Source organism: Mycteria americana, chromosome 5 (genome assembly GCF_035582795.1).
Source record: "Mycteria americana isolate JAX WOST 10 ecotype Jacksonville Zoo and Gardens chromosome 5, USCA_MyAme_1.0, whole genome shotgun sequence".
Taxonomy (NCBI): Eukaryota; Metazoa; Chordata; class Aves; order Ciconiiformes; family Ciconiidae; genus Mycteria; species Mycteria americana.
The window spans coordinates 29,882,529-29,903,147 of NC_134369.1; the positions used below are offsets into that span (position 1 = coordinate 29,882,529).

At 40.5% G+C, this 20,619-nt stretch overlaps 1 protein-coding gene across 2 annotated transcripts in view; it reads right to left on the minus strand.

Annotated features, from left to right (window-relative positions):
• CSTPP1 (centriolar satellite-associated tubulin polyglutamylase complex regulator 1) overlaps window positions 1-20,619 on the minus strand; it is an 87,866-nt gene that overhangs the window by 57,627 nt on the left and 9,620 nt on the right. For both annotated transcript variants that reach the window (XM_075502655.1, XM_075502656.1), the window contains one exon: window positions 19,877-19,979. In XM_075502655.1, coding sequence (XP_075358770.1) covers window positions 19,877-19,979 — 103 coding nt within the window. The remainder of the gene's footprint in view (window positions 1-19,876; window positions 19,980-20,619) is intronic.

Genomic DNA, 20,619 nt, shown 5'->3' on the forward strand with positions numbered 1-20,619 from the left:
CAAATTTCTCATATTTGAGTTGTAAGCACTTTAGGCTAACTTATTATAGTAAACATTTGTCTTAAAAAGGTTTCTCTGAAGCCTAAGAAGCTCTCCTTTGGGCATGGTAAAGCTCAACATGCAAGAACAATAGAAATGCAAATACAAACATTATATACCAAAAGGTATAATGACAGGGTTGCCTCTAAGATAGATTTTGTGCATTTCGCTCTGCATCGTGCAAGTGGGACAAAGCTTTCAAATACTCCAGAGAGATCATTAAAAACATTCACTTGGGACAGCAGCTTAACTCTCCTGCGTAGGAGAGAATTAATGAAGAGATACAAGTTCACTTTCATCACAGCAGAACCTCTCCATAGGTAGCATCTCCACAACAGAAAAAATCCAGTGGTCAGTGTGAACCCTCTCAGTTTGCAATTTTAAATCATCTCTTTAAATGTAAATAGTTTAAATCACTTTATCCTTCATAGTATAGAAAAGGGTTGCACATTTGAAAGAGAATTATACCAGACAGAGTTGAGCAAAATTAAAAAGTCATGTAACAACTGCGGGGGGGGTAGGGGGGTGGAGAGAAGCCAGTTCAATTTTTCAGAAAAGAATCACAACTTCTGTTTTTTAATGTCCTGGTTCTCAAAGACATGCGAGTACATGGAATTTTTTGTCATGTGTTGAAAGCTAGGTGCAGAACACTGTTTCTAGCCCTCCTACCCAGAAAGAAATGCAACTCAAATAAAGTAAGTACAATCACCTTATGATTAAGAAACACTCATGACTCTTGAATCCTCAAATTAGGAATACTCTTTCTGTAAATATAATGGACAAATATATTATTTTGTATTTATGAAACCTTATTCATGCACCAGTGCTGTACAAACCAGAGGAAAGCACAGCCATTGTCCCAAGAGATTAAAGTAAATAAATAAATCATGTACCCGATCAAAATATGCCAAAAGTACAGGAAAGGGCTCCCATGACTATTATTGTAAGTAAAGAGTATTCATTACAAAGTGCTGTAGCTCACTGCCTTAGAGTGAATGAGTTCAGAGTAAGGTAAAGTAACTTGCATAAAGTCCCACAAGATGTCTGTGACAAAGCTGGAAATGGGATTTCAGATCTCCTTATCACAAACCACAGCCTGTAAGACTTTTTAAACTTCCTATTTGCATTGCTTTGCTGATGATTGCTGATGGAGAAAAGGATACAAATGAAAAAGAAGAAACTTGGTGTGATAGGAGAAGGCAGCTTACAGAAAGATGACACACGTAAGGGAGACGTTTAGGAAGAGAAAGAGATGAAGGCACAGTGATACCACTAAATGCACCAAATTATGTTGCTCAGAACAACTACAGCACATGCAATGTCTGGAAGCAGATCCTGGCACAACTGTAATGGAAAGGTCCAGACATGAAGCTAACATACTATTAATTCACAGCAGACAGCCCTACTATATTACTCCTTAGTTCTAATAAGTGAAAACTCAAGTCACTTGCATTTTCAGCATGGGATGGCTCTAAACCTAGCAGGCAGAAGGGGATGATATCATTTGTTGTGGCTTACTCAGTTAAAAGAGTGGGTGGATATGTTGGAACACCAGCACACCTGGATGTGCTGACAGCCAAGTGCCGCCAGCTAGCTGAGTAAAAGAGGTACAATATTTCTTTCATTCCTCATTTCTTGCAATAAGATTTTGTTTAACTATACAATGGAAGGATTTTTCCCCAAAAGCTCAAGTCTGCAAGCATGGAAGTCAGAATTTTATCCCAGTTAAGATGCTGCATTTCAGACACTCTACTTTATAAATACCTTTTTATAAGTTGTAAAAGTTCAGCTCAAAGGAGCCAGCCCATGATGGCGCTATCCAGCAAGCAGCCCAATGACAAATCAACAGATCTATTCTCAGGCAGGGTCAAGATCATTACAAGAGACACAACACTATACATTTTGAACACGCTATATATTTTGAAATTCCTTTATCATGGGTAGGTGGGCAGTACAAAAATAACTTGGCCACCTTTTCCTTAAAAATTGCCTGGAGATGAAGTTACCGTTAATGTGGCAAGCAGTAACGGCTTGCAGTTAAACCCTTCTGGAAGAAAAAGAAATAGTGATGACCCAAAGCTGTTGCAGGTATTCCAACAGCATGTAGGGACTATCACCAACACCTTACCCATGATTTTTATATACATGCGAACAGATGTATTTTCCAGTTTCTTTGAATGCAAAAATAAAACAAGCTGCAGAGTCAGAGGAATGGATTAAGTAAGCAAGATATCAACAGCAAAGCAACAAACTTAGCTCAAACATTCTCAGCAAGTTTAACAGCTGCTGAGATTCTTCCCTTAGGATTGCTCAGTCTTCCCTCTATCTGCCCGCCTCTCACTGAACAACTCATACCCTTAGCAAAGTCAGGTTAGTGGTATCAGCACATTTGCAGGAGAAAGACTTACAAACAAACTAGGGTATCTCAACAAGGTATTAGTTTGTCCTCAATCATTTAGAAATGGGTTTGTGAATCAGAAGCAGGGAAAATAATTTTTCACTTCTCTGGTTAACTTCTCCTTTCCCTGTTTTAGGCATTTAGTGCAGCCACCTGCAAGAGATTCCTTCAAGAAGAAAGCTTTCAACAACCCTGCAAGTCTCCAGGCCCCCTATTGCAGACCTAATGGTTGCCCCGGCCCTCTACATTACCAGTAAATAGAGTAGGCAAATTAGAACATTAACAAAAATTACTAATGACGTGATTTTATTTGTCTTGCTGAAACCAAGACTAGAAATTGAACTGAATGTTCATTAGTTAACACCAGTTCACTGCAGACACTCATATTTCACACAATAATTGTTATGCAACTGGGTAATCTGTTAACAAAATGGCTTTTTCCCATTCAGTTGTGAGAATATTCTGGAGAAAGATGAGAGAAAAATCAAGTAAGGTTCTCACTCAAGGGGAAGATCTAAAGAAACTTTTACAGTAGGGACTTCAAGATGCTTACTTTTTCACTCCTTTCCTTTACATGCCCCAGAGCAGCCAAACCACAGAACAGAGTCTCTTCCAATGCCACTGCTGAGAAAGCTGCATCTTGCAGCACACCCAGTCTACGCTTGTGGGATGGCATGTGCACGTGAGAGGAAGAAAAAAGTTTTGGGAGCAGACTGTGATAAAACAGCCTGAGCTCTCAGAAACGGCTATTCTGGGAACTCTAGCACTCAGGTGCTGCTTCTCTGAACAGAGCTGCTTTCAGTAAGGCTTTGTCTTTTGTGTAATTACATTTCGGCAACTTGCCAGAGTTCAGAAACTTTCAGGCACTCTTTTCAAACCTTTGGACTTCTAAATAGATTGCAAAAGTCCCAGGATGCTATGGTAACATCCCAACTGAAACCCACTACAGTAGTTAGCCTCTGCCTGCTGAACTCAGGCAAAGCCAAATATGCACAATGTGGAGAGAGCCCCAAGTCCCCGAGAAGGACAGAAGAACTTGCCAGGACCCTGCTGTCCCCCTAGCAGGTGCTACCTTTAGTTACCATGCAAAGAGCTGAATGAGTTCACAGGACTCCTCTACTAAATGGAAAACAAGGAACAAGGACCGTTATTCCTTAACTTACAGCATTACTGCTTGCATTTTCCATCGAGACCATGACAAAGGAATGTGCTGGTTTTGGCTGGGATAGAGTTAATTTTCTTCATAATAGCTAGTATGAGGCTATGTTTTGGATTTGTGCTGGAAACAGTGTTGATAACACAGGGATGTTTTAGTTACTGCTGAGCAGCGCTTACACAGAGTCAAGGCCTTTTCTGCTTCTCACCCCACCCCACCAGCGAGGAGGCTGGGGGTGCACAAGAAGTTGGGAGGGGACACAGCCGGGACAGCTGGCCCCAAATGACCAAAGGGATATTCCATACCATATGACATCATGCTCAGCATATAAAGCTGGGGGAAGAAGACGGAAGGTGGGGATGTCCGGAGTGATGCCGTTTGTCTCCCCAAGTAACCGTTATGCCTGATGGAGGCCTGCTTTCCTGGAGATGGCTGAACAACTGCCTGCTGATGGGAAGTAGTGAATGAATTCCTTGTTTTGCTTTGCTTGTGTGCACGGCTTTTGCTTCACCTGTTAAACTGTCTTTATCTCAACCCATGAGTTTTCTGACTTTTACTCTTCTGATTCTCTCCCCCATCCCACTGGAGGGGAGTGAGCAAGCAGCTGTGTGGTGCTTAGTTGCTGGCTGTGGTTAAACCACGACAGTCTTTTTTGGTGCCCAATGTGGGGCTCAAAGTGTTCGAGATAACAACAGGTTTGATTGGAATGTGCTAGATCAAATTTATAGCTGTTATTGCTGTGTAGCTATTAACTGGCAGGCTTCTGTGCTTGCCATTGGGCTTGCTTGCCTTACTGTGTATTAGAGTCCAGTGCTCATTAGTGGCTGCTTTTTGCTTTCGCTGCTTGCTGTGCTGCTCTACTGCTTATCATCTTACTCTGCTGTGACTGGGAACGTTTTGGTAACGGCAATGGCGATGCGCCTGGGCTGGCAGGTGGCCAGGGCATTGCTGCCATTTCTATGCTGCTGTACTGGACAGACTGGAACTCCAGTATGAACTCAAGTCAAAGGGACTGTGACCTGTGGATGAGTCCATGTGGGAGCAGGACACCCCAAAGCGTCTTTAGCTGTGGATAAGCCCCTGCCAGAGCAGGTACATCTCAAAGCGTCTGTGGACGTGGTTATGCCTGTGCCTCAGCAGGTATACCTCTGAAGGGATTGTGGCCCAAGGATAAGTCCATGCTGGAGAACGTCCACCTCAAAGCAACTGTGGCTGTGAATAAGTCTGTGCTGCAGCAGGTATACCCCTGGAGAGACTGTGGCTCATAGATAAGCCTCCACTTGGAGCAGGTACAACCCTAAGGGACTGCAGTCTGTGGATAAGATCAAGCCGGAGCAGGGACAAGGGGAGGAGTTCATTCCAATGTTAAACCCTATGGTCTAGTCCAAAGGGGCCAGGAGTGGAGATTGTAATGGAAATACCTTTAAATTGTTGTAATCCATGATTTGAGTTGCATGTTATGGGAATTATTATAGCAGGAATCCCTTGTTGCTAGCCAGATTAGGAGCAAGTGGAGGAGTTCATTGCAACATTAAACCCTGTAACCTGGCCCAAAGGGACCAGGGTGGAGACTGTAATGGAAATACCTTTAAATTGTTGTAACCCATGATTTGAGTTGCATGTTATAGGAATAACTACAGTAGGAACCACCTGGACCAGTGACAAGCCTTACAAGAAGCAGTGCAAGTGCAGCAGCGACCCAACCTGAGCTGGCTTTGGTGCCCAATAACTCCACACAACACACCATCTCTCCTGTCCTGAGTGACCACGATAACAGATGGAGCCCAAAGTCATGGACTAAATAAACTCAACAGACATTTTATGGGCATTTTACAGACAGTTTACAGGGGTGGTCCATAGACTAAGGAATTATATCTGTGTATTATATCAAAGGATGGGAAGGGGAATGGTGGTTAACAAGTTTGTATTGGATAGTGGGGTACCTGAGCATGACATAAATTGTATGGAATAAAGGGTGGAGAATGTGCTGGTTTTGGCTGGGATAGAGTTAATTGTCTTCATAGCAGCTAGTATGAGGCTATGTTTTGGATTTGTGCTGGAAACAGCGTTGATAACACAGGGATGTTTTAGTTACTGCTGAGCAGCGCTTACACAGAGTCAAGGCCTTTTCTGCTTCTCACCCCACCCCACCAGCGAGGAGGCTGGGGGTGCACAAGAAGTTGGGAGGGGATACAGCTGGGACAGCTGACCCCAAATGACCAAAGGGATATCCCACACCATATGACGTCATGCTCAGCATATAAAGCTGGGGAAGAAGGAGGAAGGGGGGGACGTCTGGAGTGATGGCATTTTGTCTCCCCAGGTAACCATTACGCAAGATGGAGGCCTGCTTTCCTGGAGATGGCTGAACACCTGCGTGCTGATAGGAAGTAGTGAATTAATTGTTTTGCTTTGCTTGCACGCACGGCTTTTGCTTTACCTATTAAACGGTCTTTATCTCAACCCATGAGTTTTCTGACTTTTACTCTTCTGATTCTCTCCTCCATCCCACCGGGGGGGGGAGTGAGTGAGCGGCTGTGTGGGGCTTAGTTGCTGGCTGTGGTTAAACCACAACAAGGAAGAAAAAATCACTTTGAAGGCTTATGCTGCTTCTCCAGCATGAACAATTTCCACACACACACACACACTACTTTTCTTCCCAGTTACACAGGTGTCTAAGTCATTAAAACAGAATTGAAAGTCTTAAGTGAAAATAAGGTAGTCTCAAATGCAAAGTTGCCATGGCGGGCTATGTCTAGACTGACTGAAACATCTGTAGAAAGAAGCAGTGCAGAGGACCTGATGTCAACATTATGGGTATCTCAGGGTTTGTTTTTGCTTGAAACACACTCTGGACTAGCTCTAGTCTGGTCCCATGGGCTGAATGCTCATTTGCAGTTGGAACACATCTTCCAGTTTAGTTTCATATGAAAGGAACCCAGGTCATGAGCTCCAAGACTGCTTCATGGTGTGAACCAAAGCACAGTAAGTAGGGATAATCAGGAGTATTAGGATTAGAGACTATGGTACAATGGGTAACAAAGAACTAGCTCTAGCAATAGAAAATACTGAAATTCAAAAGGCTTTAAAACCCAGGCAATTTCTGTTGTTAAATAACTCCTCCACACACAAAGCATCCCCAAGCAACCAATCACAGTTACCCCGAGACTACGGTCTGAAATAGCAAAGTGAGGTTTACCTTGCCTAGAACGAGCCCCAAGAGGGAACACTTAAATCTGTAGGCACCATTGGGAAAAAAATCCCAGTTTCACTGCTGTGATGAATAAATTACTGTCATGTGAGTGTAGTTTAATTTAAGATCATTTTAGTCTTTACCTATTGGTTTAAGTGTACTACACTACTTGCAATATTCAGACCAATCATTGGACTGTTTCTTTACCTATCCCTTTTGGAAGGTAGCATAGGAGCATTAGCATTCCTCAATTCAAAGCTGTTGTATCAAGTGCTTTCTAAAATTCCACAGATATTAACATTTGGGACAATGAAGTCAGCCTCCAGGAAATCACCATCTTCCTCTAATGAAATTAGCAGTGCTTTTTAGGCACTTCCTCTGAAATGTGTTAGCAGTGTTAAGACGAAACAGATGCTGAAAGTTATTCCTGATGACTGGCTTTAAGGAAAAATCCTTTTTTAACAACCAGGCAGATAGGAAATCATTAACACTCTTAACATTTTGGCAAGACTGGGTGATGTAACACTGCAAACACAGAGACTGGATTTTTTGGGATCCTTTCTGTCTCACTCACTCAAGTTTATTTCAGCTGAAGGGTGTGGAAAGAGTGACACAAATTTTAATTATTTGTTTTCAGGCTTCTTAGTATAGGCTCAGGAATCTCTGTATTCATGGCAGAGTTAATACAGGTGGTACAGATATTATCCCAAGTACTGTTGAAAGGAAATGAACCACAGCACCTGTGACATAGCTCAGAGTAGGCAGCGAACAAGCTTTCTTATGTTGCTTTGTAGCAAATCAAACGCTCTGAGACCAGTCTACAGATTCTGGAGAAGGAAAGGATTAAAGGAGTTGCTATGCTTGCTCTTTATTACCCAGAATCCCTTTATCTTTTTTAGAGTCCCCCTCCCTTGATTTTTCCTATGCTAGGTCAGTAATTTAACACCTTGAAGCTTTCAAATCAAAAGCTAAAATGACCTTACTGTGTTGAATTATTAGGCCAGGATTTAAAAAAAAAAAAGCAAACAGGCGGGGGGGGGGGTGTCTCTAAAAACAGAGGCCTTTTGATCAGAGCAGCATCCTGCAGTTTGCTGTAACTCAAGCTGGCCATTCTTATATAGTAGGAATTAAGGACTCCCCCTGCCAGGCAGGGCCCTATTAAAACACAATAGCTGTTTGAAAAGGGTAAGCAAGCTGATATGGATATAATAGGCCACATATTGAGCCCCCTTTCTACTCTGAAATAAAGCCTCTTCTTAGAGTTATGAGCTGGGAAACCTAGTATTCAGGAAGATGGGAAAGAGTGTACAATGGAAGATGGTAAATAGCTCTGCAGAAGCCCTCCAAGGTGCTTAAGGGAGAAGTAAAGAAGCCTTCAGAGATAAGCAGCAATCACCCAGGACTAACTCTTGCAGTCTGATCAGGTGCTATTTCAGACCACATAGTGTTTCAGTGAGTCTGGAAAGGTCTTGCTAGTATAAACAGAGATTTAGTTTTTACAGTAGAAAACACAGCGAGTTGTGCACCACAGAGACAGCTGCATGAATACCATTATAACTAGTTTTGTGGAGATCACTGCAAGTTGCTGCCCAGCTTCCCTCAAAAACCCTTGCCGTTTTCTCCCAAACCTAAAAAAAACCCCAAACACCACATAATAAAATAAAAAAAATCCAGAATTATAACTACACAAAGAAAGCTGCTAACTCTCCAGTTAATGTATTTAGTATTTGTTCAAACTGGTCCAACTAGACATTTTGGGGCAAGCAGAAGTCCTTATTGAACTGCTTTATAACCTTCTATATGCTGAGGGTATGGCAGATTCAAGTCCCCAGTAAATTTGATTATCATACAGCCATGATCTCCGTTCTTTGGTTTCCTTTATTAACCAACAGATATATTTTTGCCCTCCCTGCCACGCTGTGGAATTCATCCACTAGCTGCCAGATGCTACAGAAACCATGCAGTGAACCTGTGGCAAGGGTGCAAAGACAGCACAAAGAAGAGAAACACTATTAAAAATACAAGCAACACCAGGTAGTGTTCAGATTTCTTCTAGTCTAACAACTCTGGCAGTAGCTATGGAATTTACATTGGCTGGAGATGGATTTTGATACTAAAATGCCAATGTCCACTGAAGGAGGATTATGAATTTGAAAATTATTGAATAACTGCACCCATCTTGTACTGCTGAGATGAAAGCATAATGCCGAGCAAAGGCAAAATGACTTCTCAGAAAGTTGAGGCCAAAGTACAGGCACAAGTAAGAGCCTGCTTGCTCCATTTGCATATAGCTCCTGTATCTCCTATTGTAAGATAGTTCCATGTTTTATAAATTAGACTTTTCATTATTTTAAAAGGTAGCAGCACAATCATGTTACAACTGTGATGATCCAGGAACTACTGAAATATAACTTAATGACTGTTCCAAAGAGATTCAATACTGGTGCCATGCATGCAGCTCCCATATTTGCTCTTTTCAGTCTTGGTTAGACTAGAGAATTTCAGAAGAAGAAAAAAATTTACAGCTAATACTCTCTCACCTATTCAGTTGCCTTGGCAAGAACTATAGCACATCAAAGACTGAGCAGCTTCCAGTATTTCCATCATGGCAACAAATGAACCTTGCCAAAATTCCTTAATATAGAGGAAGCTTCATCATTTGACATTAATGCTAACTCAGCATTTAGAGATTACTTAGCTAAACCACTTTGTGCTCACTACAACTGCTTGGCTACAGTGTTGACCAGCTACAGTTTGTCTAATTTATTTGAAGATATGCAACAGGATTAATTTTGCAGGACATGAAGCTACTGCAAGTCTCTAATGCTAATGTGTTCTGGAATCTGTATGGTTTCAACACTACACAGCATAGTCTCAGGTTCTCTGAAGACATACAGATTTCTAGAAACTAGACTTTTTTTTCTTGTTGGGTTTTTTTTGTTTTTTAGTTTGTTTGTTTGTTTGGGTTTTTTTTAAGAAAAGGAAGATAAACCAAGTTTTTAAAATGCATTTTTCAGGCAAGCTGCAAGACTTTCAGTGGTTTGCTATTCATGGGGATGCAGAGGCAGTTAAGGGATTTTATCCGGTAAAGGATAAGGAATCCTATTATGGGATCTTATCATATCCCATTGCTGCAGGCATTTGCTGATTTTTACAGCTTGGCATATCCAATTTAGGAGAAATTTTACATTTGTTGGCCTTGTCCACATTGGAACACATGTATTCTTAGCAAGGCAATTAGAAATGCTCCTCAAGATTTTCTGTGACACCACAACATTTTACAGCCTAAGAATGAATACAAAACTCCTTCTAACACCACAAACAAAAAAAACCCCAACCTCAATTCTGATCCATCTTTTTTTAAAGATCTTCCTGGGAAAAATAGTGTTCCTCAAACTTACACTACTTTATTCCAATTTAATACAAAGTTTTATAAGCTTAGATAGATGGAAGCCAAGAACTCCTCTGAAATTGATCTCCTATATGCATATAGTAGTCTAGACTCATGCCAAAATGCTTAATTAAAACCAGAACTAAACCATATGAGCTAGTAATACAGAGAAAGGTATAGTAATTGATGAAGCTACCATGTATTCAACAGCGCTTCTCTTACAGCTTGAGACATCAAAAACTTTATTGGAGGAAACAGTATGTTCCAAAAAAAATTCCTAACAGAAAAGGATAAAACTATGCCTTGTAATTCTTAAAAATTAAAAAAAAAAAAAAAAAAAAGGGGGGGGGGGGGAATACCAATGGGTACCAAACTTTCTACGTTATTGTGTTTTTCCAAAGCTGCTATTCTCTAGTGAATTTCTACTGAACTCCAGGTGCCAATTTCACATTACTAAAAGAGTTTTCTTCAAAACATTTACAGAAGCTGCAGAAAATCCAATCCTTACAGCATGTGACCAAGCATGAAAAGAGATTATTGTTTTATATACACATTGCAGATTGTATGCAAAAGACTGTAAATAGTCCCACTACATCTGTTGTGGATATGTCACTATTTATCCTGCTCATTTTTTCCTATATATTCCACCACAGTGACTCAGCAAGCACAGCTGAGCTGTTTTCCAGAATGATAGAGAAAGATGCTTGTCAAACAGTGATCTCAGCATTGAATATCAATTTGGCAACATGGTGAGTTCTACTACAGACCTTTCCTCAGTGGAAGAAGGACAACATAAGACTGCCACAGTTCACCAATTCTGACTTGAGGGCTCTTTCACTTCTGCAAGAATACAAACTAAAACAGCGCAGAGATTTGTGATCAGAAATGCACAAAGAGGGACAAGGAAGTAACTACCCAATACCACAGATATTAAAAACACATAGACTGATGGAGAAAATAAAATTAAACAAAAGACCCTGTGGCATCCCAAAAAGGATATGATGAGCACTATGAAATACCCAACTGATGAAATGAGTTATGGCAAAATAACCACAAAGAGCACACATACAGAAGGCTCCTTAAAGTTTTGCTTAGGAACAGCAATGACTTGCATATCTATTTTGTTGTACTGCCAAATGCAGACAGTGGGATGGACTGGGGAGTAGGAAAACTGTATCACAAATGCACATAACCAAGAAAAATTACTTCTCTATTACTTTCTAATCGAGATCAGAGAGATCAATTTTCAGCAAACCCTAGGATTTTGTCCTTTTCTCTCTCTCCCTAAATTATCCAGACTTGTTTCAAGAATAAATTTACAGATTTGAAGTGTCACAAAAGTCTGATTTTAACTCCCAGCTGGGATCATGTATACATCTCCAAATTTGTACTAGTAACATTAACAACTATGATGAAAAGCAATTAAAAAATTGTAAGCATAAACAGAATTATGCTAGTTATGAACTAAAACTAGACAGAGGATAGTACATTCAACTCTCGCCCAGAGAAACAGCACAAACACAGTTAACTCAGATGTATATAGTTCTAACACTTCTACCATTTGCCAGGTTTCTGGACTGTGGCTTTTGGAAAATTTCAAGCATCTGTTTTTCAGTTTTATTAGCTATCAACACTGCCTATATGCAATTTGCTTTAACCATCATTAAAGGAAGCTAAACTTCATGGCAAATGTGTTGCATTTCAACATTCAAGGCTGTAAGAAGGGATACAAATATACCCAACTACTTAAGGTCTCCATAGGGTAGTCAGTCCACTTCTACTGCAACTATTCTGACAAAGACCACAAATAAATATGTAATTTCCATGATGTAAAAGAATAGGAAAGAAGTGGGCAAAGACTGCACTGCTACACCACTGAATACATACTAGAAGCATCATAATTTGACCACATTGCATGTAAAAGTTGTGATTGCCTCTCTTCAAATAGCAAGAGCACAGTGCAGCTCAAGTCAGTGTATCAGTAAGTGAAGGGTTATCTATGGACAACTACCCTGTGCTGACAAGGTGCTGATATCAAGTGCTAACATTCATATGCTATGGCGAGTTCTCTAGATTTTTCTGTCACCAAAACAGTATTATAAGTTTCCTGAGTAGAGTATATTATCACACACAGCATGAATGGTAAATGTTGTCTTTCATGTTCAATTCTATGTTGCTCCTTTAGCTACAAGCCTTCCAAGTTTGTCCTGCTTACTGAAAAGCTTCTTTACCTTTTTTCCCTGCCCTGTTTTTCTTTGTGAGGGTTTGGATTCATCCAAGTATCCACTCACCTGTAAGATTCTTGAGTATGTGGGAAGAAAACACTACATTTTCTAATACATTGGAAACACGTACAAACTACAGTGGGAATCAGTGTGTTATTCCCATTAATATATGCATTTTTTCCAGCTGTTTACTCAACAGCAGTCATCCCAATCAGCATATTTGTCAGGCTAGGACTTGTTGCAATGTTTGTTACAAAGAAACAACTCTGGGAAAATCAGGAATTCATAGATCCTGCCTGTCAGATGAAGATACGAACACTGTTTCTGCTGTCAAACAATTCTATAATGAAAACATCATGCTTCAGGTGGCAGATCTACAGGTTCTGGACAAAATTTACATAATTTTAGTCACAAATAAACGGAGTTATCCACACCCCCCACACCTTCCATACCTCTCATACCCCATGCAGAGTAGACAAGGGGGTATTGAAATCCCATTTCTAATATGGGTTGGAGAAATTTAGATTACAAGGAAGAGACTTTGCCATTCCGACAACTCTTCTCTATAGAGGTAAGACTGGAAGGCAATAAATGGACTTTAACAGAAAGGCTTTGTGTCCATTAGCAACACTCTAAGTGGAGAAATATGCAACTATTATAGGTTCCCCAGAAAGATTTATCAACAAATTCAGTCCTGCAAATCCATTTACTCTGTGGAGAGAGAGACTTTGAAAATGTCTCTCATAGCAACTTATTCACATTAGCTGCAAAATCTACTCCTCAGAGCTCCTGGCACAAGTGCTGTGTCTGAGTGCATATATTCATTCTCTTTCCACTGATAACTGAAGAGCAAAGGAGAGGCAGACAGTACTCTTATGCAGTGCCCTAGGGATCAAGGAATCCCAAGTAAGAGCCTGTCAGGAACCATCAAGCACATTGTTCCAGCTGAGATTTTCAGCCCAAAGGGCTGCTTCACAGCTAGGCCATTGACACCAGCAGCTTCATACCGATTGCATGTGTCCTGGTTTCGGCTGAGATACTTATTTTCTTCCTAGTAGCTAATACAGTGCTGTGTTTTGAATTTAGTATGAGAATAATGTTGATAACACACTGATGTTTTAGTTGTTGCTAAGTAATGTTTATAATAGTCAAGGACTTTTCAGCTTCCCATGCTCTGCCAGGTGCACAAGAAGCTGGGAGGGGACACAGCTGGGACAGCTGGCCCCAACTGACCAAAGGGATGTTCCATACCATATGATGTCATGCTCAGTATATAAAGCTGGGGGAAGAAGAAGGAAGGGGGGGACATTTGGAGTGATGGTGTTTTGTCTTCCCAAGTAACCGTTACGTGTGATGGAGCCCTGCTTTCCTGGAGATGGCTGAACACCTGCCTGCCGATGGGAAGTAGTGAATTAATTCCTTGCTTTGCTTGCGTGCGCGGCTTTTGCTTTACCTATTAAAGTGATTTTATCTCAACCCATTAGTTTTCTGACTTTTACTCTTCCAATTCTCTCCCCCATCCCACTGGAGGGGGAGTGAGCAAGAGGCTGCGCGGGGCTTAGTTGCTGGCTGGGGTTAAACCACAACAGCATGGCTCAATGCAGTCTCGCATTGAGTGTGATAATTTTGTCTTTTTCTCTCCAGAGCAGAAGACATGTAGGAATCCTGAGAGTATTTGAGGAACACATAAAATATTATTTTTGTAATTGCTCATAAGATCATATCAGAGAGAATATCAACATTTTATGTAAGAATCTGAAAGTATTGTTACCTCCAGAGGCTACTGATTTGCTCAAAACACACAGAACTAACACTAAAAAAAATACCCAACAACCAATGTCCCTCCCCCAAACAGTCTTAATGAGAAATTCTAATGTATGGCTCCATATTTCAGAAAAGGAATCTGGCACGACCTGTCAAAGCCCTAAGGAGCTTCTCACTACTATTTTTGCTGTTTATACTACAATTCTACAAATCACAGAGACAACGTTCTACAATGCTAGATGCTGTAAAGTACATGCAGTACAATATCACTTCTGTCTTGAAGAGCTTATACTATCCTTGCAAACAAGACAGAACAAGTTACTGTGAAAAGGGGAAAGATGCAGAGCAGATGACAGCAAGATGATGACGATAAGGCCTACATACACAGAGATGCAAAAAAAAAAAAAAAAAAAAATTGATGGCTCTAAGCTAGCTCTAGGAATCTCTCCTCTTTATAAGCAGATAATTCAGCTTATTTCCAGTTGCCAATTAAAGTTGTCTTCAGTGAGTGACTTATTTCTCATGGGCATCCCATCTGTCCCATTCCCAGCCCTTCCCCCCTGCCCCCAACCCCCCCCCCCCCCCCCCCCAAGGATACTGAGACTATTTTAAAGAGGAGAACATTGTTTACTCTACAGATTTATTTAGGTAATGTTTTATAGCAGCACAGTACTGAACAAGCCAAAATTTTTTCTGATACCAAAGCCTGTGTCATTGCTATTGCCAGAGAAAGCCAAGAGAGCTGTATCCTATTTGTCCCTAAGGAATGAGTTGAACAAATTGTTCCAGCCAATACAGACAGCAGGAGAAACTGAGGTGCTTTCATTCCTAGAAGCTGATACTTCTTACCGTGATAACATCTTCCTATCCAAGGATCTCAAACTATATAGCATTGGCAGTCCTGTTACTCTGACCAAAGCAAATGTTCCTTTGTGTAAAACAGGGCTCTACACAGCACAAACCTATTATTTTGAATGCCAGGCACACAACAGATCTAAAAGCAGTATCCGACCCCCGACCCCTCCAAACACACACATAACAGAGACCTTCTCAGATAAATATTACCAAACCGTCACACAAGATCCAGCAGGGGCATTTCAAATTAGCGCCAGCAGAAACATCCTTTACAGAAAAAGGGAATCTCAGACATCAGTTTGCAGAACCCAATGGAAGTAGTGATGCATCTGCAAGCTAAAAGCAAGATGTCTTTCTCAACCATGCTCCAGCTGGCAGGTGGTCAGGGAGACATTTCACCAGAAACAAAAGAAAACAAGAAGTGTTTTGGGAGAAGAGCATAGACAAAAAAATGCCTTTTCCTGTGTCTCCAGTTCACTTGTGTTTGGTTTGTCAAACAAATTGTAAAAGTGATAGGAAGAAGAGTTTCCTGTCCAAGGTAAGTTATCACTGGTTAATATTTCTGAGCTTTCCAGAGAGTCTTGAACAGAGTAGCACATCTACTTGCAAGCTGCAAGAGCAAGTTTCAAGCAAAGGGTTAGCCCAGAAGAAAAGCAAAAATTACTAGTAGGAAGTCTCTTGGTCAAAATTTTTTTTGCTTCTTCCAGCTGAAGTGAAAAAAGCCACACAGGCTCCCTTTAAGATCCCAGAAAATATAAAGTGGGATGCTACGCACATTCCCTCTGCGTGATAAAATGCATTAGCATGGGGGCCCTGTTTTTCTTTAGTACAGGAAAGATCAAGAAAACAGGATGATAAATAATGTATAGGAGGAACATGTCCCTTTAAGATATGTTGGCACAGAAGTTAGGCTGGAAGAAGTAAGGCAGCATTAGTGTATAATTACACAGAGGGCTTTCAAGAGTCTGCATTTCATGGAGATTCAAAAGCAGAGCAGAGATTTCTTGAGTTTGTAATGAACAAATACCAGTAGCATTTCAGCATATCTATAAAATCAAGACTAGCCCTAAGAGAGGCATAATTTTACTCATTTAGCTAAAATGATGTGGATTAATTGGCAGAAGGGTGATTGATCCCTATTCCTGTAAGAGTCAGGAGTGAGTCAGATCAGGGGAGCCTCAAGGAACTCTCAAGATTGAAAGCAGATGTCCACATGATTGGGACAAATGAACAATGGAATAAAGTGGGAGAAAAAATATCCTTGAAGACTAAAAATATTCTGGAAGGAGAACTGTAGAGATGAAGGTCAGCCCTCTGCAATCAGCAATCCCAGTGCTAGGCTGTGGATAGCAGTGAAATACACAACCAATTTCATTTCCTAGAAACAACTAGAAACACTCATTGCCTGCAAAACACTTACTGCTTGATCCATACAGAGCTACATGACCACATAGTTTTCAGCTCTGAAATTTCACTTAGGTAAGCTAAACCCCAACAAAATTTTCTTAATTAGCCATAAAAATAGTTGTTGTAACTGGCACAAAGATTTGAAGTGACTCATGGTGAGGTGGGGCATTGCAATGCATGATGGAAAGGCCATGATTGCTCCTCAGTGGTGCATCCAGCAAGAGAGGTCCATGGAACACCACTCTGTTGAGAAGTGTGCCCTCTGAGAAGAGTTTGGAGAATATCTAACACCCGTCCTTGACACACTAACTTCATTATTTCTGAAAAATTACAAAGTCGTTATTTTATCCCATACATGCTTAAGAAAAAAAAAAAAAAAAAGACACCTGCCTACCTGCTAGCTTTCTAAACCCTAGGCTTGGTCTCTAATTTTAAGTGAGCATAAATAGGGAAAGCACAATGTGAAAAACTGGACACCCTAATACCATGTCCCTTCACCTCAAATCATTGCAGCATATTTCAAAATATGCACATGCCAATCCTCTCACTTAGAATAACCTGGAACAAGGAAAACACTGGGAGAGTGCACACAAACCTTCTGGAATCTCACAAGCTATCTCTGAGTTCGAAGATACTGAGACTAGAGATGAAAATCAAGATCAAGCTTATTTGCTTGGCAGAGCAATACAAAGCCAGTGTAGCCTTCAAAGCACAGCCTGAACAAATGTTGATAGTTGCGTGGATGACCAGAAATCTATTGGGCAGTGAGGGCTCACCACCGAGCCCTGGGAGCCAGAATGTATGACACTTTCGTAACAGGAAACTTCGTATTCTGAGTCTACCTACACCCATATTGCCAACCATTTATTCTCCACTTTCTTTAAAGAATCCCACATTTCAAATCTTAAGAGTTTCACAGCTCTCAAAATTACTAAGCCTGTTTGTGCTTTGGTACAGGGACACAGTTTGATCTGCTAAACTCCAGACATACTATGAAAGAAAAAAAGAAAAAACAAAAGGGGAAAAAAAAATAATTACTAGTTCTATATTAGTCACAGAAAAAACAAACATGCAGCCTTTCCTTGTCTTTCAAGAAACAAGAAGCTCCACAGAACACTCAGTGTGAACAAAAAGCCATTGTAGAAATTCACATCTTACTTTGAAAATAGATAGGAAAATCATGATCTCCAGCACCTAACTCAATCAGAGGGTTGTGCTCTATGGTGACAGTTTTGTTTTTTATAATGATCTTGAATTACTATTTATTCTTTCAAAAGTAGAAGAGGAATATGAAGTGAAAAGCAGGTGGTTATCATGTCATGATGAAGAAATACTATAGAGAAGCAATATGAGCAGTTTCAAAAAGTGTGGCAGACCTCTTTGCTCATCATTTAATTTTTTTAAGTATATATGATCAGAAGTTTAGAAAAGGCCCTGAGGTGTCAGCTTGAAAGCAGGTGCAAATCAAATAGGATCTGGAGAAATGCCTGAACGAAGATTTCAGCTGGGTATTTCAGAGCCACCTTGCCTTCAACCCTGGTAAAGAAATCCTGTTGGTGGGTGGAGGTCATTGTAGTCATGCTCTTTATCTTTCTTAAGCTCTTGTTTACTGACTATTTGTTCAGCTGACTAACCTCAGCATTACCTTCTGTGGAAACTCACCTATATCAGATGGAGTATCATGATTCCCAATCACATCAAGTGCACAGGTTGTACCCTCATTTGTCCCCAAAACCTACTCTCTGTGATTAATTCTCCACAACCCTCACTTAACAGTGACCACTGCAACTTGCTCAGAACATGGAAGTATACTGTTCATTGGTTTGTATAGTAAGAGTTTCATTCCTGATACTATGCATTATTTTAACTTTGGTAGTCTACAAAGAGGAAATGCATTTTGAGAGTTTAAGCTACTTTATAAACAACAAAAAAAATCAATCTCCTTATAAAATCCACGTAGTACCACATATTATTTGCTTCTAAAATAGATTTCTGAGGTCTTTTAAAATCAGTATTCATTCTAGTTACACTAAGCTACAGAGACAGGTTAACACTAAAACTAAACAGCCTTGATAAGCTGCTTGATTTTTCTAGCAAAATCACCTTTATACTGTTTTGCATGGGTCTTCCAGATTTTGCAACATGGATGATTCACTCCAAGTGAAAGTTAGAAGTACTTTTTTGAGAGCAAAAAAGATAAGGTACTACCAAGAAACCATATTTTCTTGTTACAATGCCATCTACCTAAAAGATCTGTTATATAAACAGATGTAGTAAGATGGCCCGTATCTTACTTCCTCTGCCAAGATGGTCAAAACTACACTAGTCTTGAACGGCTTGTTACCCTATCTCAAAAAAAAAAAAAAAAAACCAAACCCCAAAAAAACCCCAAGCTTTCAGAATTTCCCCTCAGACTTGCTGCTGTATTTATCTTAGTTACTCATTTACCAGTGAGAATCTCAGTTGTTTAAAAGTTGAAAATGTGCATCGGGCAAGCAAATATAATGCAAGTTGTCCAATCAGTCAAACTAGCAACTTATATCTCATTTGGAGATTAGATGGACACTGATGTGCAGAAAAAAACAAAGCCAAAAAAACCCACAAAAAAACCTGAAACTGTGGTCAACTGAGAAAGCAAGCTACTGCTATGCTTTGAGATCCTCTTCCACTGCTGTAGTACAGAGATTGTTGTGAAATACTCTGCACATTGATTTGCCTCAGAAAAAGATAACAGGAACGGAAGCAAGCAAGGAAAGATTTTCAAACGGGCATCAAAAGACAAAAACATATAACCACTGCAAGAACACACATTACCAAAAGATCTTTAACAAGCTGCCTGGAAGAGTTTTAGACATTGTGCAAGACACCATCAAGCTGGCAAAACATACAGCAATCAGCTGAGTCAACATCAACAACACTGAAGACCAGCACACACTTGGTCCTCCAAAAAAGTCTTTCCAAATTAGCAGGAAGAGATTATCTGTGCTAATTATTATGTTCATTATTTAAGGACTTATGCAGGTTGTAAGGGAGGAAGAGGCATTCTATTAAAGCATTCAACAGGACAACAATCACACAAGGAGACAAAACAGTTCAAATTCATACTCAGAAAAAGGAAGAATGAGTGCTGCTGAAACCAGAAGCAGTCTCTGCTTTTGACACTATCAGCCCTGATTAAGGCAAGCAGAATTTGGTTTTCTATATGCTTTTAAAAGCTCTGTTCCCCAAAGTGACTGCTTCACATGAACGTTTGCAATAGGAGAGATACTGAACTGTACGAAACCCATGCACGTTTCCGAAACATGCTCAGGCAGCCCTTGGCTAACCCAGTGAAATACAGCATTCACAACATAATCAGCATGTGTCCAGCTCCATTCTCCATGTACCCTGCCTGTTTCCAAAAGCCCCCCTCAGGCTGGCCGTATTGGCAGCATCCTGATGTACTTACTATTCAGTGAAGAACCTGGCAATGCCATACTGACTAATATCTTCTCTGTTCTCCAGCAGCTGGCTCACTGCATCCTCCATGTACGTGAGGACATGTCTTTGAGCTGCAAATAAAAGACAGTAAGAGACAGAAATTAGAATACAAGGGGCCTGCAAAGCCCAGAGCCAGACTAGCCTAGTTGTGTGCCTTACACACCAAGCCAACAAGCACTTGCTCCCTCAGAGAGTAGAAGTTTCATTCTCCCAGATATGGATAGTAAAATTCTTGACTTAAATCCTTCTTTCTTTCCTGGCTACACAGAGTTAGTCATTAACAGGGCTGACCCTTTTTTAAAACCCCCTAAGATTCTGGAAGTGAAGGAAGAGGAGAAGGAGTTGTGAGACTGCCTCACTGGAAAATGCTTACTCAAGAGGAGTTCCTGATCTCTGTTCTGAGTCACAGCCATTTTTCATATACAGATGGTCAATGCTGTATCTACAGGGCTGTTCCAGAGCTTTAGGTGTTCCCTGCCCTTCCCTCCTTACCAAAGCCAAGTAGCTCTAAGGTTGTTCTGTAAAGTTTTTTTCCTAAAGGTGCAAATAAAAGTACATCTGTTTCCATACAAGCATCAGTGAATGTTCTTGGAGTGGCAGGTGGGGAACAGGTCTCAATGCCAAGAGAGATTTATATTGCTCAACAGTCAGTCTCAAATAACTGCCTAAACCAAACATAAGGAAATTTCAGAAGTGATGGATCTGCCAGTA